Genomic DNA, 27,306 nt, shown 5'->3' on the forward strand with positions numbered 1-27,306 from the left:
AGACAAGTTTAGCTGGGCATATACATTACATATACATATGCATTATTGTATAATTATTGCATGTGTGCCTATTTGATGTGGCTGATGCATTCTAGTTATAGATAACACTGAATTATATTAAAATATTTTAACCTAACTTTAAAATATGTGTACATATTAGTAGGTTTGTTATGCAAACCTGCTGATGAAATTTTGGAACACGAACTCTACTTTTTGATTGCCCTTTGTATCTTTTTAATATAAATGTAGGCAATATAATTGTTAAAGGAGTTTATATACTTTCTAGACGTTAAAAAGATTGCTTTTAGTTCACTACTCACAAAAAAGCCATTGTCTTGGACTCTGGTCCACAATCCTTTTATCTCCTCCCAAATCCCTCCTGTCAATATTATTTTTCATAATTGTCTTGCAATTTAAAGTTTTATGTACAATTTAAAATTCATGTGGCGACATATGACAAATAGGAGTTCTGTAGCTTTTTTAGGGTTCTGTGTGCTAAAATAGATTGTGAACCACTGTTAGGTAATATAAATCACTGTCTAACAATATTAATTTCCATGTAGTAGGCACAATTAGACAGAAGTGTGAGTTTAGTGTACCTTTAATATAAAAAAAATAGTAACATAGTAACATAGTTGATGAGGTTGAAAAAAGACACCAGTCCATCAAGTTCAACCTATTTTGGATCTCCTGCGATCCTGCACTTATATTTGAAATTAATCCAGAGTAGGCAACCGCCCATCTGTTTCAATTTTGAAAATCCCCCCAGACTCAATATTGCAATCCAATTTTTACCCTATATCCACTACTATCCTTTATTTTAAATTAACGGTCGTATCCTTGGATACACCTTTCCGCTAAAAATTTGTCTAACCCTTTCTTAAACATATCTATTGAATCTGCCACCACAACCTTCCCTGGCAATGAATTCCATATCTTGACTGCCCTTACTGTAAAGAACCCCTTCCTTTGCTGGTTGTGAAATTTCCTCTCCTCTAACCTTAGGGGATGACCACGAGTCCTGTGTATGGTCCTTGGGGTAAAAAGTTCCCATGAAAGCTCTCTGTATTGACCCCTAATGTATTTGTACATAGTAATCATATCTCCCCTTAGACGCCTCTTTTCTAAAGTAAACATGCCTAAACTGGCTAACCTTTCCTCATAACTTAATGACTCCATACCCTTTATCAATTTTGTTGCCCTTCTCTGAACCCTTTCTAGTTCCAAATTATCTTTTTTATAGAGTAGTGTCCAGAACTGTACTGCATATTCAAGATGAGGTCTTACCAACGATTTATACAGTGGCAAAATTACACTGTCTTCCCTTGCATCTATGCCCCTTTTTATGCATGCCAATACTTTGTTTGCCCTTGCAGCTGCTGCTTGACATTGAGCACTATTGCTAAGTCTACTGTCTACGAGCACTCCCAAATCCTTTTCCATTATAGATTCTCCCAAATTAATTCCATTTAATTTATAGATTACATTCTTGTTTTTGATCCCTGAATGCATAACCTTACATTTATCTGTGTTAAACCTCATATTCCATTTAGCCACCCAATCCTCCAGTTTATTTAAGTCCCTCTGTAGAGAAGCTACATCTTGCTCTGATTTTATTACCTTACAGAGTTTAGTGTCATCTGCAAAAATAGAAACTTTACTCTCTAAACCATCACCAAGGTCATTAATAAATATATTAAAAAGGAGTGGTCCCAGCACGGAACCTTGAGGTACTCCACTTAAGACCTTTGACCAATTAGAAAATGTTCCATTTATCACAACTCTCTGTTCCCTATTCTCTAACCAGTTTTCGATCCAAGTACAAATTTTGATTTCTAGACCCAGTTCCCTTATTTTGTAAATTAACCTCTTGTGTGGCACTGTATCAAAGGCCTTTGCAAAATCTAAGTAGACCACATCTACTGTCCTGCCCTGGTCTAAGTTCCCATTAACTTCCTCGTAGAAACTAATTAGATTAGTTTGACATGACCTATCCCTCACAAATCCATGTTGATTACCACTAATAATTTTATTGCATACCAAGTAATCCTGAATACTGTCCCTTAAAATTACTTCCAGTAGTTTCCCCACTATTGATGTCAGGCTTACAGGTCTATAATTCTCTGGTTGTGATCTCGTCCCCTTTTTAAACAACGGCACCACATCTGCTATTCGCCAATCCCTTGGTACTGAGCCTGATGAGATTGAATCTCTGAAAATTAAGAATAGCGGTCTAGCTATTTCCGAGTTTAACTCCATAAGGACCCTTGGGTGTATGCCATCTGGACCTGGAGCTTTATTTATCTTAATATTCTTCAGTCGCCTTTGGACTTCTTCCTCTGACAACCAAGTATTAATTAATGGCATGGTTTCATTTCCATTTTTATGCATTACTCCTGCCATTTGTTCCTCTCTGGTAAATACTGAAGAAAAGAACGTGTTTAATATCTCTGCTTTTTCCTTAGTATCATTTATCAATTCACCCATCTCACTTCTTAGGGGTCCTATATTATCTTTTTTAATCCTTTTGCCATTTATATACTTAAAAAACTTTTTGGGGTTTGTCTTACTTTCTTTTGCAACGTGCCTTTCATTTTCTAATTTAGCCAATCTAATTTCCTTTTTGCATGTTTTATTACATTCCTTGTACCTATGAAAGGACTCCTCTGACCCTTCAGACTTAAACAATTTAAATGCACGCTTCTTCCTTTGCATTTCTTCCCTTACCTTTTTATTTAGCCACATTGGTTTAGACTTAATTCTTTTACATTTATTTCCCATAGGAATGAACTTATACGTGTATGTTTCCAACAACATTTTAAAGACAGCCCACATTTCTTCCGTATTTTTTCCTTCAAAGGCTTTGTCCCAGTCTATGCTCTTTATAGACTCCTTTAGCATATTAAAATTTGCCTTTTTAAAAGTTTAAAGTCCTAGTTGATCCCTTATACTGTTGTTTCTGGAAAGTAATTTCAAATGAGACCATATTATGATCACTGTTTCCCAAGTGCTCCTTTACTTGAATATTTGATATTACGTCTACATTGTTTGTTATTACTAGGTCCAGTATAGTCCGGTTCCTAGTTGGTTCCTCAACTAATTGGGACATGTAATGGTCTTTTAGCGTGCTCAGAAACCTATTTCCCCTAGCTGTACCGCAGGTCTCAGTACTCCAATCAATGTCCGGATAATTAAAATCCCCCATAATTAAAATTTGACCTAGTTGTGTAGCCTTTTCAATTTGCTGTAGAAGTTGGGCTTCCTCAATCGTACTAATATCTGGCGGTTTATAGCATATCCCTATCAGAAACTTCTCTGAACTTTTTCCTCCGCTGGATATTTCCACCCACAATGCCTCTATATTATCACCAATATTCTCGTATATAACTTCCTGAATACTTGGTTTTAATTCTGGCTTAATATAAAGACATACTCCTCCTCCCCTTTTATTTACCCTATCCCTCTTGAAGAGAGACTAGCCTTCCAAGTTGACTGCCCAGTCATGTGTATCATCCAACCAGGTCTCAGTAATACCTATAATATCATACTGCTCATTCATTGCTACTAGTTCTAACTCCCCCATTTTACCTGTCAGTCTTCTTGCATTTGCAAGCATACACTTAAGTCTATTGCCTCCCTTAGGTATTTCTTTTTGCTTTAAAAAGGGCCGCTCCTTATCGGCTATGCTTCCCTTTCCCCCCTCTCCACCCCCTTTACTCTTGTTAAATTCCTCCTTACTACTCTCAATGTCTATCTGCATAAATACTTGCTTGCCCCTCCCCCCCGGAGTCTAGTTTAAAATCTCCTCCAACCTTCTAACCATCCTCTCCCCTAGCACAGCAGCCCCCTCCTCATTCAGATGCAATCCATCACGACAATAAAGATGGCAACTGACCGAGAAATCAGCCCAGTGCTCTAAGAATCCAAAACCCTCCTTCCTACACCAATCTTTTAGCCACGCATTAACCTCCCTAATCTCCCGCTGCCTCCCTGGACTAGCGCGTGGCACAGGTAGTATTTCCGAAAATACTACCTTGGATGTCCTTGCCTTAAGTTTGCGACCTATGTCCCTGAAATCATTCTTTAGGACACCCCTTCTTCCTCTAACTCGGTCATTGGTGCCAACATGCACCAAAACCGCTGGGTCATTCCCAGCCCCTCCCAACAATCTGTCCACCCGATCTGCAATATGCCGAGCCCGAGCACCCGGGAGACAACACACTGTTCGGCATGCACGGTCCCGGTAACAGATTGCCCTATCTACCTTCCTAATAATTGAATCCCCTACCACCACAATCTGCCTGGGTCCCTGAGTAACTTTGGTCCCCTCTGTGCTGAAGAGACCATTCCCCTGGTTGCTAGAGGAAGCAGTGTCATCCAACTCTACCAATTCTAAACTGCCTTCCACAGTATCTTCATCCAATCTGGCAAATCTGCTGGGATTGCCTAGCTCAGAACTGGCCTGCCTCTTCCTCCCTCTGCTACCCCTAGTAACTGTTACCCAGCTGCCTACCTGTGCATCCTCCTCTGTCTCTGCTCCACCCTGCTCAGATAACGCATCAACTGTGAGCTGTAAACTCTGCTCCAGGTTGGCAATGTCTCTCAATGTTGCAATGGTCTGCTTTAGATCAGTTACCTGGGCTTCCAAAGAGACCAATTGCTCACATTTCTCACAGAGGTATAAACCTTGGAACACTTGCTCCAAGTGTGCATACATATGACAAGATATGCATTGAGTGAGATCATCAAGCCTGCAACTACTCATCTTATTATGGCTAACCTAACTTCTTATAGCCTACAGTGAACTTTAGTACTAGCCTTTCCTAGCCACTTACCAGATTAAACCGCTTCCTGGATTTAACTCCTTACTGGAACCAACTCCACACTTTAAACAAAAACAGCACTTAAAATCAAAAAAGCAGTGAAATCACAAGCTCAATGAAATCGCTTGCTACCTCCTGTTAAATAGAGCTTGCACTAACCAGCTGTATCAACTATGCAATTAAACCACACCCACTAGCTCTAAAAGAGAGAAGGAAAAAAAAAAAAAAAAAGACACTTAATAAACACACAGAAAAACGAATCCCGTTCAATAAACACACAGAATAATTCCCCAAACTATATCACTCTCTCAGCACAGCACAGCAATCCTTACTGGAACCAACTCCACACTTTAAACAAAAACAGCACTTGAAATAAAAAAAGCAGTGAAATCACAAGCTCAATGAAATTGCTTGCTACCTCCTGTTAAATAGAGCTTTTAGTCATCCTGAGCAAGTGTGGTGCATGATAAAACGATTTGCATCACCAATTGCACAATGACGTGTTTCAGGCCATCGAGCAGCGAGGTAAATGAGTGTGTCATCAAAACCAATCCACTTCAGACAAATGTGAAGTTGGATCCGAGATGATGGCCTACTCTGATGTGAGTCTGGGGAAGTAGGCAAGTATGATGTAACAACAGTGCCTTGAATATCAAATATCATTTTATTTGTCAATAAGGAATATACTGTACTTGTACCTGTAAGAAGCCAGACGGATCATTTTCTTTGATTACTTCAAGGCAATATTCCATCAGTCCTGTCGACTGGCGTAGCTTTAATGTACAATGATTTATCTGGTCCCAAACAACCTGAAAGTAAAGTCACACATTTCAAATAATGCCCTTTCAAAAGGATGAGGAGTACTTTGAGATTGTATAGCTGCAAGATGAAGTTTTAGAAGTATTGTTTAACTATCACATGTCTATTTATGGCTCATCAATTTATTTGTTTTTTCTTCAAATGTACTACAGTATAATGCAAGTGATTGACTAAATAGTGACAAGTTGGTGACTGTGCTCTCCAAAGTGGGAAAACTTCAGGCTCTGTGTTACTCAAAGTCAGCTTTAGAGAACCCTCTTGAATCTCAACATCCGTGTTTTGCTGAGTTTTATAGGAAGCATAGTTCAGCAACATTTGTTGAAGATGTCCATTCCATCTATATGGAGTGCAATAATTGAAATAAAAATACAAAAATTGTATAAATGGAAAAAATAGTTCTGTAGATTTAAAACTATCCAGTCAGTGCATGACACAGCAACTCTTCAAAGGAGTGCGCTGCTTTTTTTTTTACATTTTATTGGACACCTCTCCATATTCTCCGAATAGTAACATTTTAATGTTTTGAGGTTTGCATTGAACACTTATTTAAAAATCAACAAAAATGAATTATAATCAATTAAGTGGCATAGTCTCACAAGAGGAAGCAGGAACACTTATTCTTGTTGAAAAGCACAATGCTATGCCAGTCAAGGACAGCCAGTGTCTCTAGAAAGTCTCCTATGCGTTGTTCATGAAACCTACAGGCTGGTGTCTCATAAGTGCTTTTCTAATGTTAATATATGTGCTCATATCTGAATAATAATAGCCACAAACCTACTGTATGAAGGTTCATTGGAAAGGACATGACAATTAAAGTAAAGTGGTCATTTATCATTGGCTATCCATCTTCAAAAGGCTTTCTCCAGCCTGCAACAAGCTATTACTCTAGCATAATGTTTTTAATATAATATTTAGGAAACCAAACTTCCAGTTGCCTCCACATTTTGATGTCCTTTTCAACATACCAAATCAATAAAAATACCATGTTAGTTAACATTCACAAAAAAAAGAAAAAGTCTTAGACTGGGCATTAAAGTTTCCACTGGATCCTTTATACTTGATGAAGAACATTTTACAGTTGTGTGTCAAAAACCATTGCAGAAACATCAACATGTTTTCTAATATTCAGTATTTAGTGCAAAAAATATATAAAGTGCTGCATAAAATAACCACACTCTAACTGAACACTGCAGTCCATATCTTACAACTCTGGAAAAGTACTTTGCTAATTTTATTTTCATTTTTCTTTCTAGTTTTTTTCCATTACACTTCTATTAGTTATTCTGAAGTCCTAAAATGTTTAACAAATTGTTTTCATAATATACTTCTATGGCATTATTCTTAGAGCTATAACATCCTTCACTCTACCTGCATCACGCTTCTTTATCCATATTTCCCCACCACTACTCCATTTCCTTCTAATTAACACTCATGAATGTTTTCCTCTTTTTATTTCTTAACTGTAATATTGTCAATCTGTCACCTAAAAATAAAAGCAATAACAGAAACATAACTCACACAATCAGACATTGCCTTACCTGTAGCCTTTCCTTGAGAGGCTAACCTACTCGTTTCACATGCTTCCATTCTTCACACACACAACTTATTGTAACCTCCTCAGTCATGTTTTAGTTCCCAACACTACACAGACACTGCATTTAATCACTGCTAAATCTAACAGAAATTACTTACTTCTAGTTCTCCTTTATCTCTGTGCAGTATTTGATACTGTTGACCACTCTCTTCTCTTTTAAACACTACATTCAAAAGGTTTTCAGGACATTGTTCTACCCTGGTTCCCATCCTACTTATCAAATAGTTCTTTAAATATTTGAGTATCTCTCAATCCACTAACTCATCGCTTCCTCTATCAGTTGGAATTCCACAAGGCTCAGTCCTTGGTCCTCTGCTATTTTTTTATCTATACCACTTTCTTTGCATTTCAGTATCATTTCTATGCAGATGATTCTCAAGATTATTTATACTCTTTGGATGCCTCACCATCTGTGTTGGCCTGCATTGCAAATTATCTTTCTGCTTTTGTATCTGGGATGTCCTCCTGCCACCTCAAACTCATTGTTTCAAGAACCAAGCTAATAATATTACCATGAGCTAATAGAAGCTACCTAACTGACATCTGTATTTCTGTTGATAAAACATTAAACCCTACACATCAAGCTCTCCGATTTTATCTTTGTCTTAGACCTGTCCCTTATTCCCCACATCCAATCTATATACAAATTCTGTTACATACATCTAAGAAACAATTCCAGAAAATGCATGTATCTCACATAAGACACTGCAAAAACTTTAATTCATGCAATCATAATTTCCTGCATTGACTATTGCAATTCCCTCCTTATTCATCTTTCCTTAACCAGAATTTCAACCCTACAATATATTTAGAATGCAACGGCTAGACTAATTTTAATTGTAAAATGTTCTTCTATTGCTGCTCCGCTGTCAGTCCCTACATTGGTTGCCTGTATTTTACTCATGCAATATAATATATATACTTAATATATATTATATATAATATATATAATATATATTAATATTAATATTTATTATATATAATATATATAATATATATTATATAACAATATACTTCTACTAACATATAAAACTGCACCAACATATATCTCTTAACTTGTTTGAAATTATCTCCCAAATTGATCCTTCTGCCCTGCGAAAGATATGTGTCTTCCATTCACTCTCATTACCTGTGCCCATTTCTGGTTACATGACTGTGAAATACCGTTCCTTGCACAAAAAGACTTTCCTCTAGCCACCACATTTTCAAGTATACCCAGAAAACTTGCGTTTTCAGGCAAGCTTATCAAATTCCCAATTCACCCTCTCAACCTCCATAGGCTATGCTACCTGATTGCCACCCTTTACACAGTTCATAGAAGAATTACATATGTTCTCTTTCTACGCTCAAACAGCTCTCTGCCTGATTTCTGTGTTTGTTCTCAATTGTCAAGCACTACAGAATATGCTGGCGCTATATAAACAAATGTTAATAAAAATAAATAAAAATAGCTATCTCTATAATGAGATTCTATATTAACCCTACACATTCCGGTCAGACATCATGCAGGAAGGAGGCAGTACGCCAAGACTGTGGCAGGTTTCCTGTTTTATTAGACAGTTATGATAACTTGCCAAAAGAAGCAGAATATATCAAATCCAGCAAAAAAAAAAAAAATGCATTATGTAAAACCCAAGTAAGCTCTAAGTAAAATAGTAAATGCTTATCAAAAGTAATGATTTCACTTACTATCATAGCAGGTTAATGTGTCATATTATTATATTCAATGTCTATCTGCTTGCTCAAAGTTTGGATATGGCTACTCACCTTGAATTTATGTTCTCGTTCTTTAGTGACTTTGGTGAGTAACTTCGCTTTCTGACGATTTAATGCATCCACTAGAGCATCACATTGAGCAACCAAGCATGCTTCATACTCCAGACCATTTTCCTACAAGAATGTCAATCATGCAAAAGGTGTTAGCTAAACTGAAAAAATAGGATGAGATGAAGTCTAAAAACAAAGAAAAATATATTGGTAAAGATGAATATTTAGATTTGCATTCCTCTATTCTAGAATATGCTCTGTAAAAATATTGTGTAAAAATCCTATGCATAAATATTAATTTGAAAGCCGTTTTTTGTCTTCATTTGTTAACCCCTTGACTGCTGGAATGGAGTACAGTAACATTTTATTTTACCGTTAAAGTTTTTTTTTTGTTTTGCTCAAAAATATCAAGAGGAAATGCACTGAAATATTTTTATACCCAATATTACATAGTATAATGTGAAGCTCCGTTTATTGTAAAAGTGATCCTACGTTTTCTTTTTTCAAAGAAAGTTAGCGCTTGGTAAAGCCATAAAATGCTTAACGGTTGATGACATAACGTTAGACCTTTTGTCTTAACCTTAAGCCTTATGTGCTTAAATAAAAGACACCACACCAACTTTGTTTGGAAATGAATCTCTTTTTTAAAATAACTGCTATTATGGTGGCGGGAGAACACTGTACTCCGCCTTGTCTATCCGTAAGCACACCTTAGCATTTATATGTTAAAGGGACAACTGTCCCCCAGGTGCCCCGGAACCCACACCCCTCAGGCCTAACCGTAATGCTCCGCAAGCCAGCCCGGAGTAGCTTTACTTGCACCGAACCTAACCCGACTCTTCAAAGGGAATGGGTTCAAAAAACCTGCTGCTATGAATGTGCGCTTCATCAACCTTGTTTATCCTGTACAGTGTTCCCCTGCCACGTCAAACCTGCACCAGTGAGTGAAACCAAGGCCCGTGCTCTTGGTTTGCTCAACATACCTCTGGGCTTAACTGGCACCTGTACAAATACCACGGCCTGTGCTCCAGGTTGGCTCAACCTACTTCCAGGGCTTAACCAGCATCCGTACCAATACCAAGGCTGGCACTCCAGGGCAGCCCAACCTATCTCCGGGGCTTAACCATCACCTGTACCAATACCACAGCCTGTGCTCCAGGTCAGCCCAACTTATCTCCGAGGCTCCACCAGCCTCGTACCATCCCACAGCCTGCACTCCAGGTTGGCCCAACCTACCTCCGGGGCTTAACCAGCACCCGTACCAATACACGGGCCACGTTCCATGTCAGCCCAATATACCACCGGGCTGGACCAGCCCTGATACCATACTACAGCCTGCACTCCAGGTTGGCCCAACCTATTTTCCTTGCTGTTTCAGCACCTGCCTGTGAGATAACCAGGCTTCGCATATTTAAAAAACAGAAGGTAACAAGACATCTCAACCAGGAAGCGAACTGGATCCAGGAGTCGGGAATGGGAGGGATGCTTGTCCTGGAGCCAATAGAGCTACTCCAGCTCCTCTCAGTTCTTTTAACCTATTCCTCTGTTCCTCCCCTTTGTGACACTATCCCTGATCATCACCACACCTTCTTGTTTTTGTTAACCCTCAGTGGACCACACCATTATGTACAAACCTCAGCTTTTATTTTCCCCTCTGGCTTAATTCATCCCTCAGTTTTATTAAAATGCTTAACGGTTGATTTGTCTCTAAACTTTAAACCTTATGTGCTATAATAAAAGACACCACACCACACCAACTTTGTTGGCAAATTAAATTATTTTATTTAAATAACTGCTATTATGCGGGAGAACACTGTACTCTGCCTTGTCTATCTGTAAACGCACCTTAGCATTTGTATGTTAAAGGGACAACCATCCACCAGGTGCCCCGGAGCCTGCACCCCTCTGGGCTAAATGTAATGCTCCGCAAGCCAGCCCGAAGGAACTGTACTTGCACCAAACCTAAGCCGACTCTTCTTAGGGAACGGGTTCCAAAAGCTTGCTACTATGAATGTGCGCTTCACCCGCCTTGTTTATCCTGTATAGTGTTCCCCTGCCGTTTCCTCCTGAACCTAGGCCCGCCTCCATCCTAACGCCAAACTAACTCGCTCAAAACCGAATATATTTCTGCTATGAAAACACTGAGGCCGCTGTCTGTCAAACGCACCCCATTAAGTCTATATAGGGCTGGGTCCTGAAAATTAATACCCGGGTGTTCTATTCTAATACCTCCAATGTACTGGATATAATTTGCTGTGACAGCATTAACTTTTTTATGGACCCTGTCTGCCTTCCTCCCATCTGAAAAGGATCTCCATCGTAACCGGAGAACTATGTCGGACCAGCACAGAAAAAGTTCAGGCCAGGAGGCATGCATCCATTCCAGGTCGGACAATACAGCCAATTGTCGCTCAATAGATTTAACTTTCCTGACATCACCCCCCCTCTCAAATGAATCACTAGAATATGGGGAACCCCATGCTTTGCTGTTTCTTGCGACATTAGCCCTTTGAAACTCGACCACCTCATTTCCCTCCGACCTATTCAAGAAACCACTACTGTGCAAGGGAACGGAGTTGTATCAGCGGCTGCTCGGTGCAAAGTAGCATAATGGACAAACAAGTGACCAAGGACCCAGATCGTCAGTGGACTTCCATGCACTGCAAGGCAGCAAAAAACAGAACAGTTAAAGCACCACACAGAAACACCGAAATCACATAGGCCCGCATGCCTAGAAGCCTACTGCATGCCAGGGCCCACGAGACCCACTCACGTACAAAGAGAAAAAGGTAAGAAAAGGGGGAACGAAGAGGAGAATACGAAAGGGGCGGGCAACACAGGCGAAGGTAAAACTGAAAAAACCTTGTGGTGACAACAGCCAATCAGGCCCACTTTTATAGGAAAATCCGGAGAAATCCCTTTGCGCCTCTGACCCCAAAAGCAGCAAGCAACCAGGTCCTGTGTCCACCCTGGAAATTGAGATGAAGAAGAGTTCAAGAGAGAAGAGAGGGTCTCACGTACTGCCGATATGCAGTGGACTTCCATCTGCCCAACTTCTGAATATATGGACCTGACTTCCCATCCAGAGCAGTGGACGTAGCCGCACCTATACTGAATGAATGAGTGCCTAGTCAAACCCAGGGCGTCAAGTGCGTGTTTAAACACCACCGTGAACTGATACTGCGTGAGGGGCAGGGGCGGATTGGCCATACAACCTACCGGGACTTTTCCCGGTAGGCCGCTGGCCTCAGGAGGCCGCTGCATGTATTTTTTTTTTTTAAAAAAAATAAAAATTGTAAGTCCCCGCTCCCCCCCCCCGGAACGGGTGCTAGCGGAGGGGGTCTGTGTGGCAGTGGATGGCTGGCCCCTCCTTCGGGACCAGCCACCTTCCTGAATGTGGCCACGGCGCGGATCCCTGTGTCTGGCTGCTTCCTCCTATCAGAGCTATAGACAGGAGTCACATGGGGTGGCACCTGTCACGTGATGCACATCCCATGTGACTCCTATCTATAGCACTGATAGGAGGAAGCAGCCAGACATGCAGAGTGGCAGGAGAGGCTGTCTGCATCTCTCAGACAGCGGATGTTACAAGGTAAGTGTAAGTGGGAGGGGAGAGGAGAGGTATGTTAATACAGTACGTGATTGGGGGGGGGCTTTTAGTATATAGATAGTGTGTGAGGGAAGGAGGGGTATGTTAATATAGTGTGTGAGTGTGATGGGGGGCTTTTAAAAAATAAAATAAAAAAATATAATTATATATATATATATATATATATATAGTGTGAAGAGGGGTTCTTAATATTAAGTGCAAGGGATGGAAGGGAGGGGGGTTCTTAAAAGAGAGTGTGAGGAGGTTTCTTAATATCATTTATGTGGGAGGTAGGCTATTAAATTAATGGTGGTGTTTGGGTGGGGGCTAATTATTTAATGGGTAATATCTTATTTGTGGGATGATGGTGGGGCAATTTCATTTATTGGTGGGGCCTATTAATTTAAGATGGGGAAGCTTGGGGTCTATTAATTGAATGTGGTGCTGAGTTTGGGGAGACGATGGCTATTTAGTAGATGTATATGCTATTGATTTAATGCCGGGGATGGTTGGAGTTTTCTAAATTTCATGTACCCATTTTTTTTCCAAATAGGTCCTCAAACATTCCAGGATCCAGACAAGCAGCAACTGAGCTAAAGACACCAGCAGCTACAGGAGGTGAAAATGACAAGAACAGGACACACGTATACAGGTACACACACTGGGCACACATACTCTGGGCACACACACGGGCACACACACTGGGTGCACACATATACTGAGCCCCGCCTACAATTTATTTGGCCCCTCCCACATGAGGCCACTTTCAGACTTTTTTCCAGGGCCACTTTAAGTTCCCAATCCGCCCCTGCTGAGGGGGGACCTGTCATGATGCATTAGCCACTAGCCAAGGTAATGCATCACTTGGCCTAAGCACTGCAAAATTGGTGATTAACTTCAGAGGGCAAACCTCGCAAGTAAACCAGGGCGACAGCGTAACCCAATGACCCCTTCCTAGCTGATCTGTCTTGGACTGCTGTACAATGCAAGAGATCGTGTGAGGTGACAAAACCACATTCACGCTAACATCCCAAAGAGCGGAGCCGACTGCCTGGAAGTCACCAACTCGCTCACCCGGAATGCGCCGAAGAACAGCATGACAAAGGCCGAGCTGAATAGGCTACACTCGTAGGGGTCACGCTCCACTCGTGAAAAATAACCTAGAAAATACCTTAAAAGCTCATGACTCACAGGTCTCCTGCCATCAGGGAGGACGGGGTGCTTCCACGCCCAAACACGCAGGGCTCTAGTAACAAGAATCCTTTTGTCACATCAGCCAAACTGTACAATCAGGAGAAAAAGGAAATACCTGCGAGGGAGGAGGAAATAACTGACTTAACGGCATTATAGCCAGCCCATACAAAATTCTGAATTCGGGCATGCCCATCTCCACTCCCACTAGGATCTCCATTCCGAAACGACAGCCACTCCCGCCAGGTGAACCGATACCTCCTCAGAGTAGAAGGCGCTAAAGAGGACTCTGGAAGACTCCTCGCTCCAGCCTTGCAATCTACCAGACATAAGCAAGACAGGAGGAACCGGTAAGGGATGCCTAAGGTGCGAGAGCTCGGAACTTGTCCCAGTTACCTCTAGACAAGGCTATTCTCCATGCTGGGTACGTGTTGAGCACTAAAGGAGATATCGTGGCAAAGGCAACACAGTACAAGCCGGCGCAGGAGGCAGATAACTGGGGGAGAGGAAACACTCTGCTTATTAATGACTTGCACTACCCCCAAATAGTCGCACCAGAAGACCACCTGCTTGCCCTGAAATCTGTCAGTCAACAACTCTACAGCAATTATGATGGGGAAAAGCTCCAGCAGAACCAGGTTCACTGTATGACCAGCACAAACCCACTCAGCGTGACATGCACCAGTCACCGGCGAAGTATGCCCCAAACCCGACCGAACCTGCGGTGTCCATGAACAGCAACTCCTGACTAGACTGATCTCCTGAGACAGGGGTATGTGACAATGGGGACGGGTGAAACTCTAACTTGCGGCAAAAGATTCTGCCCATCGTTATCACTCTGCAAGTGAATTTGAACATGCCAGGCAGGGATTGTGCCTTCCTCAAGCATATCCTCGTAGATTCCTTTGCCTCATTAACCAGTGAAAGTATCGTTGCATTTTCTCGGCCGGCAACCTACACAGGCCCAACTCGGTGTAAATTTCAATCCACAGACAAGATAACCAGGTCATGGAACCCTCCATCTTATCATGAGCCACTGGGACACCCATAGAGTTGAAAAGGGCTATTAGGGAAAATAACACCTCTCCACAGGTTGCAGACCGACCCGGACCCATAACCAGGAAGTCGTCCAAATAGTGGGCGACCACATGGTGCCCTGTACCCGCGGTCACACACCAGTGTAGGAAGGTGTAGGAAGGTACTAAAGCACTTGAAAAAGGAGCAAGACACTGCGCATCCCATGGGGAGGCCTTTGTCCACATAGAAACCGTCCTCCATTTTAAATCCCATGAAGTGAAAGGAGTCGGGGTGCAAGGGGAGCAGCCGGAACATGGGCTCAATATCCACGTTCACCAATAGTGCCCCATTACCAAAACTATGCACCAGGTCCAGTGCAGCTTTGAAGGCTACGGTGCAGTAACGCTCGGGGATAGCATCATTAACCGATGCACCAGGTGGAAAGGACAAGTGCTGAATAAGACGAAACTTCCCCGGTGCCTTTTTAGGCACCACGCCAATCGGGGAGATCACCATGTCCTTTATCAGGGGATCTGTGAAGGGGCCACAAATACGGCCCAGAGCTACCTCCTTGCACACTTTTTCTCCTAAAATCTCGGGAAAAATGAAAGCTGACTCTTAACCTGAGAGATCTCCACAGATCATCATCATCATCATTTATTTATAGAGCGCCAACATATTCGATAGCGCTTTACAATCGGGGAAACCCTGAACTAAAAAACTCAGCATCCGCCCGCCGGGGATACCTGGCAAGCCAACAGGCCAGACTAGACAAAATGATGGGGGAGGTGGACTTACATAGCGGCAGTGGGTGTGGGAACACCTTCTCCCACCCCCTCTTCCTGCCCTGTCACAATTCTTGGCCTTGTGGGCGCCGTCACAGAGTGAGCAGGTATGGCGAAATCTGCATGTCGGTCCACGCAGGCATTGTCCCTTATTGTAAGCATAACATTGCCCTATGTGTGGCAATGGCGTGCCAGGCTTCCCCTGCCATGGTGGCCGCTTCTTAACTGCGGGAAAGGAACTGACCCGCCCCTCCTCCGTGACCATGAGCCAAGTTTCGACTTCCCAAAAACCCAACAAAAGGGTCCCGTGAGCATTGTATGTGTACCTAAACTCATGACCATACACTAACCAGACACCCGGACAAGATGCCATATACATCTCGTGATTTATTTGGAGGTATTTGAGTACCTCCATGTACTCCCCAGGGCGTGACTCCAGATAACAGGCCATAAACAAATATGCCCCGCTTAACCAGTTGCAGTAGGTTTTGAAGCTAGCTTCCCATCCACCACCTTTCGCCACTGCCGCAATGGGACTAAGCTCGGAGCTCTCAGGTTGAGACCAAGTTAAGTTTTGAGAGTGTTGTAAGCATTACAGGTACAGATAAACTTTCCTACATGGTAAAAAGGTGCATGCTCTTCCATTATTGCTATTTTCAAATAATTTCATCAGGTTAGCTAATAGCCCAGAGACAATATTTCAATTTAAATTTACTTTACATTTCTGTGAGTTTTGGCGCAGGTTGATTGCAGCAAGGTCCCCTTTCCTCATGTTCTCTTCCTCCTATTTACTTTTGCCTTCAGACTTCGCCTCTTCTCTCCATTTCGTCACTTGACTCCTGCCCCCATCTCTCCGCTTCTCTCGTCCCTCCGCTTCTCTATTTGTGCCCTGATCCTGTAAGTGATGCCCACTCAACTGGGCACAGGCTCAACCCCTTGTTCACTCCCCACCTCCATCCTTCCCTTTCTATCTGTACACTGGAATTCACTTTTACCTCTTTGCCATGTGCACTTTTCTCTGCTAAGTTGATACTTGTTTATACTTATTGCACTTTGTTTTTGTACTACCCTGTATGCCACGTATTGTAACTCTGTAACAATGGTCTATGTACGGCGGTACGGACCCTTTGTGGCACCTCATAAATAAAAGATAATAATAATAATAAAGTAGAAAAATGTCCTACTTGTTGCAGTCTAAAATAATCACATGCCTCTAAACTGCAATATCCCTTTGAAAAGGCAAAGATCATTTATTTAGTTTATTATTGATCCCAAAATATATACAAAAGTTTGTGGCATATGTTAGTTCCTTTATGAATAGTAATAAAATTATCTAAACAAACAAAAAACGTAGTGTTAGCACTAACCACGAAACACAAGAGATAGGTCATTAGGTCCTTAAAAGTAAATACAAGAAAAATCAATCAATATAACATCCATATAAAACAATGCAATCAAATATTGCTAGCAGGAGTACAGTATACAATAATGCCACAAATTTTAAATACTAAAATCAAAATTTCCAATGTCAATCTAATTGTGAGTAATTTTTGCCATTCGAGAATAAACAATTGTGTGTATCCTGCTCCAGATGTTCAATTTATGAGTTCAAACCCAAACCCAAAAGCAAAATCCCAAAAATATACTCAAATAGTGAAGTTCTCATGTGATGTCTGTGAGGTATACGCCTTTCTCGAAATCTGAAGTAATGAATTCTGAATCTCGTGAGTAAATCTTTTGCATTCATTTTTAAGCACCCACTGATATAACTCTTATAACTATTGTCACCAACGCTAGTTTTTTTTGTTTGTTTCGGTTTTATCACAAGGAGGGTTTGTTCCTCATTTCTTAGAGCTGGGGCTTTTCACAAGGTTGAGTGCCTGGGGGTTCTTTTTTTTGTTTTATTAAGTGATAAAATTATCACCAACAAATTTTACTAATAAAATAACATTGGTTCTCCCAAGTTTATGGAGGCAATATATATAATTCTAAATATCTGAATACTCTCAGAATTGAGAGGCTACATTAAGAACAGATGGTGTACAATATAATCAAGATAGCATTGGTGCAACCTGACAAATTTTTCACTGAGTGGCATCTATGTAGTCACAGAGATGTCAACAGAATATATCTGTTCAGCTAAGTGTTTTCCACTAATTTTGTTATGCTTTGCTATAATCTAAACATATGGCATTGTTATGGGCTTTCACTTTACATGGCTGCTTACAATCAAAATGCCACTTGCCTACATGAATTTTTGTTTTATGTATTTTGCTACGGGAAAGTATTGCCTACTGGCCTCATGACCTTTTCTAAGGGTTCTAAATGAAGATAAAACATAGCTAGGTAAAATAATTACTTAATATAATTTGCTCCTTCTTACACAATGGTGTGTTATATAACTTCCTCAAAGCACTTATGTAAGAGAGCAGAGCAGAAATTATACCTGGATTTGTTGAAGTATGTTCTTTAGTTGAACCAAGAATTCTTTGGCTTCCTTTGCTTTATCGGAAATTCCACTCAAAGCCTGGGAAAGCTGTGCCTATGTAGCAAGATAAAATGAAAGATAACAGATATGAACATAATTTCCATCTATTTAATTTAATTTAAGGAACTGTTACATGATTGCTATGCTTTACTAGTAATTCTCTATTTTCAGCTCTGAACAAATAGGACCTGATTCATTAAGGAAAGTAAAACAAAAAAATAGTTAATTTTGCACCTGGACAAAACCATGCTACAATGCAAAGGGTGCAAATTAGTATATTATTTTGCACATAAGATAAATACTGACAGTTTTTTCATGTAGCACACAAATACTTGATAGCTTTAATTATACACTGAAATTTAAAGTTGATCTAGAACATGCTTTAACCCAACTATAAACCATCACATTTTAAATTTGCCCCCCCCCCTTCCAATGCAAAATGGTTTTGTAAAGGTGCAAAGTTACTCATTTTTTTGCTTTCCTTTCTTTAATGACTCAGGCCCATACAACGTAGATTTATCAAAGTAAGAGATACATCTACTCACCTTAAGAATACTCAAACACTACCTGGTTGTATTGCAATTCCATTATATACCTCTTATGGAAAATTAAGAAACTCAAAAATCCAATGAACTAATTACATTAATTGATAAATACAAAAGATTAGACCCAGTGCCCTCCTAAGGACAATGCAAGCTGTCTTTATCCATAGGGTCACTCCCACACAGCACTAATAATAATTATCACAAAACTAATGTGGATAATTCAATAGTGCTAAAGGCCAATGAAATTGTTCAACGTTCAAAAGAAATCTTGTGTTGTAGATCCTTAGTTGCAAATTGGTAACTTTAATATATAATATATTATATATATAATATATTTAATATATTATACAGCGCTGCGGAATTAGTGGCGCTATATAAATAAATGGTGATGATGATGATGATGATGATATAATAGTCCATTCATTATCTTGCTTTTGGTCCCCTTTGTAAATGATGAGGCTCAAAATAAATGAATAAAAGTCTTATTAATAACCAAGTTAAAACCAGGAAAATAACAGAAAAAAAACCAATGGAATTTCCAAATTTATCAAACACCCCATGGCGAATAAAATAGACACCCAAATGTGAAAAAAATCAAGAATTGGATGTGGGAAATAAACATGCACAAGAAATATAAATTTACACTGACAAATCCTTATGTAAGTAAGCACAATATATCCTGTATGTTGTTTTCCTTGAAAAAAAACAATCAAGCAACAATATAGTGTACTATTGCAAAAATTACTTCTGTAAAATATGTACGCTTTAGCCAAGCTTGCACTCACAGGTGTGAAATATAAACATCAGTGTATAGATATTCCTTAGGTAACCTTTATTGTCTGGTCTCAGACCTCCTACAATGTTATGTGAGGAGCACACTCTCCAATTTAGCATATAAGAAATACTTCTCATGTAATACACACAAAAACAAATGAAATCAATTCTTTATTATGCAACACTTACAATGCAAGTGAGTAACTGTTTGAATATAAAGTGTCTAACATACAAACAATTCTTCTTTTCAATAATTCAGATATACTTTACATTTACAACTGATGTCTAATAGAAATCCTAATAGACTATTGAAATAGGAATTGTTTTTTTTTATGTTGGAAGCTTTATATTCAAGTAGTTACATTGTAAGTGTAACATATTAAAGAGTTGTTTTTTTTATTTGTTTCAACGTATTACAATATATTTTCACACCAGGGTGTACATACTATTCAACAACAGGTGGTTGTTAAATTTAGTAGTGTCTATTGACTTTTTTTGTCAGTTTTTTTCTGGTTTTGACTTGGTTATTAATAACAGCTTTTTTCTTTATTTTGAGCCACAATCATAATTTACCAAATGGAACAAAAGCTAGATAATGAATGAACTGCAACATATTAAAGTTACCATTCATGTAATTGGTAAAATGCCTTTTGCAGCCCTGGTTAGTACCTCTTTTTGTAAGACTAATTTTATACAGTAGTCTATTTCTACTACAACTTGATACTTTATTCTCTAGTATTGCAATAACATTTGTATAAAATAAATAGGAACAAGAAAGTAAAGGAAGGGTCCTTAAACTTTTTCACCCTGGGATACAGATTAAGGGCTTATTTACTTTAGCCTGTTTTTAAATTTACCTCCAGTCTGAACTGACACATTGGAAAATAACAGGAAAAATGAAGCAGCCTTACTGATCAATCAACAAGCATGTGCTGTTAACACGTTCAAATTTCTTTAATTTTTGTCCATGCTCCATTTCCTCCTACTGCCCATTTAAACAGAACATGCATGTTACCACAAAGATCAATAATATCTCCAGGATGTTAATTTTTCTTTTGGGTTCCTTTAATTTAAATTTAAATTTAAAAACATAATTGTTCTAACAACCTCAAAGTCTGAGGAGTACATTTACTAAACTGCAGGTTTGAAAAAGTGGAGATGTTGCCTATAGCAACCAATCAGATTCTAGTTATCATTTATTTAGCACATTCTACAAAATAACAGCTCTAATCTGATTGGTTGCTATTGGCAACATCTTCACATTTTCAAACTCACAGTTTAGTAAATATATCCCTAAGTGTCAGCTTCAGGACCAATTATTTAACAATACTGCTTGTGGGCAGAACATATGACTCACTCCCACTACAATGGAAGTAAAATGAAACACATGGGCCTATTTATCATTATTCCCCGATAACGCAGGTCAGTTATCTCTACAGTTGAACAAAAAGAATATTACCAGATATGCGTATACGAAAAAGAACTGAATGCCCAGATTTGGCCTTTCAGTTCCACTTATTTAAAACAAACCAACAATTAAAAGTTCATAGATAGATACATTTTAATACAACAGTTTTAATTTAGAGTAAAATGAAAAAAGCCCTTTTATCCTTTGATAAATCTGCCCCACAGTCACCTTCTTTACACTCATTGCCTGCTTTCTCGCTACAGTTTACAGTCGCAGGTCCAAGTGCAGCAAACTGAAATTTTAACTACAATTTGAACTACAGCTTGTCTGTACAAGGCTTGGATGCCGATCTGTGTGTAGAGGAAGGCGGTACATCAAACAGTAGGCGGAAGAGCTGACTGCTTTGCTTCGTTCTGTGCAGCAATCTGAGAATACAGGCACCAGGAGTGGAAACAGGAATAGGTGGTTCAACATACCTAATGGGCATTGGAAGGTGAATACTGCCACATTATTGTGCACTGTTCAAGGGGCAGTACATAGCTAATGTCTGTCTTTTTAATGTGTAAACTACAATTTATGCATATTATAAAGCTTTCTATTAAGAGTGTGTATATATATATATATATATATATATATATATATATATATATATAGTAGTGTATGCTGGATGGGGTGAAAGAAGGAGAACTGGAGAGTAAAGAGGAAAAGGTAAGGGGGAACAAGGGGACCATTGTGTCTCATGTCTTGCCGCTGCAGAGCTTGCATTACTGCTTTGTTAGATCCCGAGCTTCATCACAGGGTACAGGGTGCATTATAGTGAGCAAGCCAATGAGAACAGGTGGACTTGAAGAATGTAGAGGAGTTGCAAAGCATACATGTAATTTTTGCCACCCTGTCCATGCTGCTCGGGACTGTCTGGGCTTGTCTTGCCACTGTCCCCTTTCTTTATCCCAAATGCTCCTCTCCACACAGTAGTAGGAGGTTCTGCTGCCACCACTAGGCTCCTTTGCCGGCACCTAGAAACGTATCCTTCTGGGTAACTTTCACTGCTATTGTACCCCATTGCAGGACACCTAAACTTGTGGACCCTGGACCCTGACCACTTCCTTTAGATCAGGGTTGCTGTGGATGGTTTCCCCTGGCCTCTCACAATGGCCAGAGCTGCAGGGTAGAGGGTAGAGCGTTGGTACTGGATGCTGTGAGAACAGCCGGATAATGGATTAGATTGGTCTAATCTGTAGGTCACAGCTATTTACAGCACGTAAGTAGGCATCAAAGCAGGATCCTTAAGCAGTGATCTTTTTTAGCTCAGGAAGTTTTAAAAAGGACAGTTACACACTAGTTTGAGGTACTATTGATATCCAGAAGTACAGATGGAATAATACATTTAAGGGTAAAACAGGGCTCTTTTTTATACAGTTTTGGAGACCTAGATTGGCAGGAGGTAATCCAGTCTCCTGTCCCTTTTACCAATCCTGACTGATTCATGGAGCCTGCATGTGAGTCAGCCTGGAGGGATTATTACTTTTGTGATGTGCAAGCTAATTTTTGGGCATATAAATCTGCAAATATGTGTTTGTGAATTAATTCCAAGTAATAGCATGACATGGCTCAGAGGAGCTGTTTAAATCAGTGTGTTTTATTATGTTAAACTCCTCTGTTTTCCTCAGATGGTCCATTTATTGCAGGTCACAAAAGGGAAGCCTTTGAAATGTCTCATTTAGGACAGTGATAAGCCTCAAACCCACACAAGCCGACTCTGAGACAGGGTTACATCTTAATGACAAATTCAAGCTGAATAGGGTCACAGGAAAATATCCCATCATATTTTCTCCAATATCATGCTTACCGGATGCATATGTGTTGTCCAAATGAAGGGGAACTTATGACCTGTTGTGTGGAGGTAAAATTATAAACTCATGCTTCAAAGGCATTCTGGTGCGAAGTTGGGACAGGGCACGTAAAACCTAACTTAGGAGCTGTGTCCACAGGGGTCATAAAACCCTAATTTGCCTTTACACAGGCCTTTCAGTTCTGACATCACAAGAAGGTGATGTCAGCTTGGTTTAAAGAACTGCACTGTAAGAATTTGTTCACTTTTGGGAGTCAATCTGATATTAAAGAATGTGCCATTTTTCTACTTCTCCCAGCACCAGAAACTTGATTATACGAGAGTTATCAATTCTGTGTTTTATCCTTTTAATTTTATAGGAAACCATTGCATTATATTTGTATGTTATTTGATTAATTGCTTTATCCTAATCATTGCGTATGTATTTTCCATATTAAATTACGCTTAATAAGTTCAAGTCTCTGTGTTCTTATGAATTCAGGCAACAGTTTGGTCAAAACTCTACAAAGTTGAACACCCGGGAAGAACATTATGATCTTTGCTAACTCTGATTGAAGTAAATTGTGCTAGATTAATTCTAAGAGAGAACCTAAGGCTTCCTAAATAAGAGTGTCAGCGCTTCAGAAAAAACCTTGGTGGTGGCATAATTGGTACAGCAAATCTAGTGTGTAGCATAGATAGGGAAGGATTTTATCATTTTAGACAGACCAGGTGGTTGTATTTAATTAATGCAGGCTCAGGTGAGTGCTGTTCGTGACAACCTTGTTATATTGAAGCTAGTAACAGGGGAGAGTGCACTTTCTCCCTGACCACGAGCTACCAGGGAGAGGGGGGATCAGCCGCCTCTTTACCCTGGTGACAGAATGTCTAATGCGGGAGATTTATCTTTTAAATCTTCTGCCTAAAACCACTTCCAGGAGCCTGGCTTTCCCCCCTGGCCGAAAATAGTACCAGGGTGAAGGCAGCCAGATCCTGGGGCAGCAGTTCCGAGCTGCCATTACCTGGAGCTTTCTGAGCTCCAATATGTTGAGCTTAACCTTCTGGGACCTCCAGGAGGAAGTGCACCTCTTGGATCTATTTGAATCCAGGAGGCTAGTCTGTAAGTCCCTCTGGCAGCCACTGCAAGCTGGTTGCTGTGGGGTGAAGAATCCAGCCCCCGTTGGACCACCAGGGACAGTAAATACTTTTATTTACTTATTAAACACAGATTTAGTTTTATAATACATTTTGTAAACACATAGTTACACCACACTTTACACAGTTTTGCACTCCTGGTGCCTAGTGTCGGGAGTTAAACTTTGAGGTGCTGCGTGCCGGTTGCTTACGGGTGTCACAGCGCCCATACATAACATACATTCATTAATTTACTAAAATATACTTTTATACACTCCTAACGCTGGAGTTATCCCTTTCAGTGATGCGGCACTGGATATTGCATTTCCAGCGTCGCAGCGCACCTTTTAAAATACATTTTTATTTAATTAACAACATTTAAAACATTTGCTTATGCACCTAGCGCCGGTGTTTTAACCTCTTCTGTGCTGGGTGTTAACTCCCCATTTAAAGATGGCTGCCGCACATTTGCAGCAGCCAAACACTGCAGGGACCCGGCCACACTATTATTTTTTTTCCACTTTAACTTGCCCGGATATGCTGCCCACGCACCCTCCCATGGCACCCTTCAGTACTGGGGCCATAAAGGCGGAGTAGAGTGCTTGTCTGAGAGCAATCTCTCCAACAGAAATCTGAAGAATGAATTAAATGGATCCTAGAGGATCCATATATTGAAGATAGTATAGTTTATTTGGGTTTTTATTGATCTGAACAAAAATGAAATTCTGAAGAGATTTTGTTTAATTACTTAAAACTGTGCTGCTCCCCCAAGTATTGCTCCCATTTAATCTCATAGGAGTCTTTGACATCCTGGTCAAACAAGGTCAGGGTTTTGTAAATAGTTGATATTAGACTTTGAGATGAGGTACAGAAAAATATATGGAATCTATTGGCGGCCTCTGTCGATATGAGTTAGTGGTCTGCTAAAATTGTCTCATCTGGAGAGTTTGGAAAAAGCATTGTCCCTACAGAACAAATCTAGTTCGAAGATCTTCAAAAGAGCAGAGAGACCTCAATATAGTTATTTCATTAAAAATGGGCAAATGTCTTGAAGTACATGCCAGAGGAAATACCCAGGTTGTTTCACAAGTGGATTATTAAGGTTAGACAGGAAATAAGTTTATATATTTTTGCCCCAGAGTCCCACATTAACAGTGAAAAGGAGATGAGCTTTTTAAGATTGGTGGTCTATGAGTTTTGAAAAGTCAAAGCAGAGAAGCTACTGAAACCAAGCAGATGGCCACCCATAGCTTATTGGGCTATGTTTGGCAAAGTTTGGAACTCTAGCCCTCCCTCTGTGAAAAATCTATACAATGTTTTTAGTCCAAATTTTGCGTGTCTCCCTGACCAGATAGATTTAGTCATCATCTGTTACAAGCGTTTTAATAATTTTAGTGGCTCTCTAACCGGGAAGGTCTGAAACAAAAAAAAAACATTTGGGCAAGGATATTCATCTTGATACTGGCTATGAGCTTTATTCCCAAAATGAAATACCTGTCCTAGTTCAACAGATCTTTCTGAATTGTCTTTATAAGTGGAGGATATTTGCAACATGTGTTAAGCATAGCTAAGCATAGCCTCTAGTAATGCAAACATTGAAGTGTTCTAAATGTGGACTTGTCACCAAAAGTTTACATTTCTTATTTAGTGGGTGGCCTGTATATCTAATATGTTTTATCCCAGCTGATCTTATAACTGGATAGATTGCTATATTTGTTTTTGACAGAGAGTAGATTTGGAAACATTGTAAGTGGTTTTGTCACCTTATATTCATTTTGAAATATCTAAAAGCTGATGATATTCTGCTTGGCTCTAACTAATGAAAAGAGAAAAGATTATGGGGGGGGGGTAAGAGCCATTCCTGTCTAGTGCCATTGCTTATACAGAAAGGAGTGGTGCACAAAGCAATTCACTGCTACTGTAGGTGTTCTCTGTTGGATTAACTCCTCTAACAGATTCCATGTGGAAACCTATATGGTGTAGTGTTCTCTGCATAAATGACCATAATACCTATTCAAAGCTTCCTCTGTATCCAGGGCCATGACTATAGTGGTGGTGTGAATTTTGTTAGCTAACTGGATTAGATTTATGGACTTTCTGGCAATATGCAGGGCCCGACTCTCATATAAATGGGTTAGCCCATCATATAACACCAAAATTGGGCATAACAACCCATCTAACTATGGTTTTGCCGCTGGGGCTAATGGTTTATGCACTGTAATATATTTCTGAACGATTAATGCACTAATATATTTATTATTGACTAAATTCCATCTTGTGTAAGAATAATAGGTAATATTTTAGATATAAACAACAACTGCCAGGTTAATCATTTTGAGATACATTGAAGTCACCCTCTTCTTGTATCACAAATGGCATGAGACTGTATATGTAAATATCACAAAGAGTACATGAATTTATTTGAGTTTAGAGGAAATATGAATAGTTCAAATGAATGTACATACAAGTAAACACTTAAGACCTTTTAGTATTCAGGCACACAGATGTTAAATGACACACCAATGTTTAAATATTTTAATAAATAAAACCCGAACTATAAATACATATTAAATTAAATAAATCTTTTTCAACCATACTGCAGATACAGAAGACCAAGCCTGCCAGTCCTAGTATTTGTATTTCAGCAATGATAATTAGCAATGGAGCAATGGAGCTCTCCAGAATGTCACTGTAGACTTTGAAGAACAGTACTACCCCCTCCTCTTTCTATTCTACCTATGACGCTGCCCAACTGCTCTATAAACTGTGCTACCCCTTCTGTGTCCCTCTGTGAAATGGCGCTAGATCGCCGTGGAGGGCAGTACTTATAGAATCCAAAACTCGTGAGATCCGAGATCCAACAACGTAACAATGACGTTTTGCCTTGTTTTCAATTCTGAAAGCACACGAAAGTACCGAGCCGGCTCGGCTTGGTACTCAGATCTGCTAAGTTCGGATGTGTTCGGTTCTCGGGGAAGCGAGCCTGAGTATCTCTAGTTATAATCTCCTGTGAAGAAGTAGAAACCAATGCACCCATGTGTAAATTTCTTTTTGTAGTGGCAGCCATATATATGTGCCCCACAGATCAATCAGCTTCAGCCTCATGTTAAAGAGGTGCAAAACTTTCTATTTAAAACAAAAAGTGGATGTGAATTTCCTGCTTTAAATTGTTTATGCTCATAAAAAACAAACTTTTATGTGGAAGCAGATGCAAATCCCAATCTTCTGCAAACAGAGAGATAATACTTCTGAGGTGGCTAAAATAGAAGAAGGGAGCCTTCTCCATTCAGAATGGTCTCTAATTAATATATGTGTTCCCACAAATACTGTTATTTAGCTATGACCTTTAGTTTAGAATAGCAAAATACATAGCTATTGTGCTTAGAATTTGATCACAGGCTTACTGAGTGACTTACCGCCCCATTACTGCACAAGGCTAAGTTACACTTGCTTTAATAATATTACACAGTACAAGAAGAACAGTGCTGGTGAAATTGTGTTACTGTAAGAAATGATTTCCAGAATGAAAATCAATTTATTA

The 27,306-nt window shown here is 39.8% G+C and overlaps 1 protein-coding gene across 2 annotated transcripts in view; it reads right to left on the reverse strand.

The window, feature by feature from the left end:
- TRIM67 (tripartite motif containing 67) overlaps positions 1 to 27,306 on the reverse strand; it is a 92,676-nt gene that overhangs the window by 43,911 nt on the left and 21,459 nt on the right. For both annotated transcript variants that reach the window (XM_075203470.1, XM_075203469.1), the window contains exons 2-4: positions 18,032 to 18,127; positions 9,004 to 9,126; positions 5,522 to 5,632 (exon numbers count right to left, since the gene is read on the reverse strand). In XM_075203470.1, the coding sequence (XP_075059571.1) occupies positions 5,522 to 5,632; positions 9,004 to 9,126; positions 18,032 to 18,127 (330 nt within the window). The remainder of the gene's footprint in view (positions 1 to 5,521; positions 5,633 to 9,003; positions 9,127 to 18,031; positions 18,128 to 27,306) is intronic.

Source organism: Mixophyes fleayi, chromosome 3, assembly GCF_038048845.1.
Source record: "Mixophyes fleayi isolate aMixFle1 chromosome 3, aMixFle1.hap1, whole genome shotgun sequence".
In the NCBI taxonomy this organism is placed as follows: Eukaryota; Metazoa; Chordata; class Amphibia; order Anura; family Limnodynastidae; genus Mixophyes; species Mixophyes fleayi.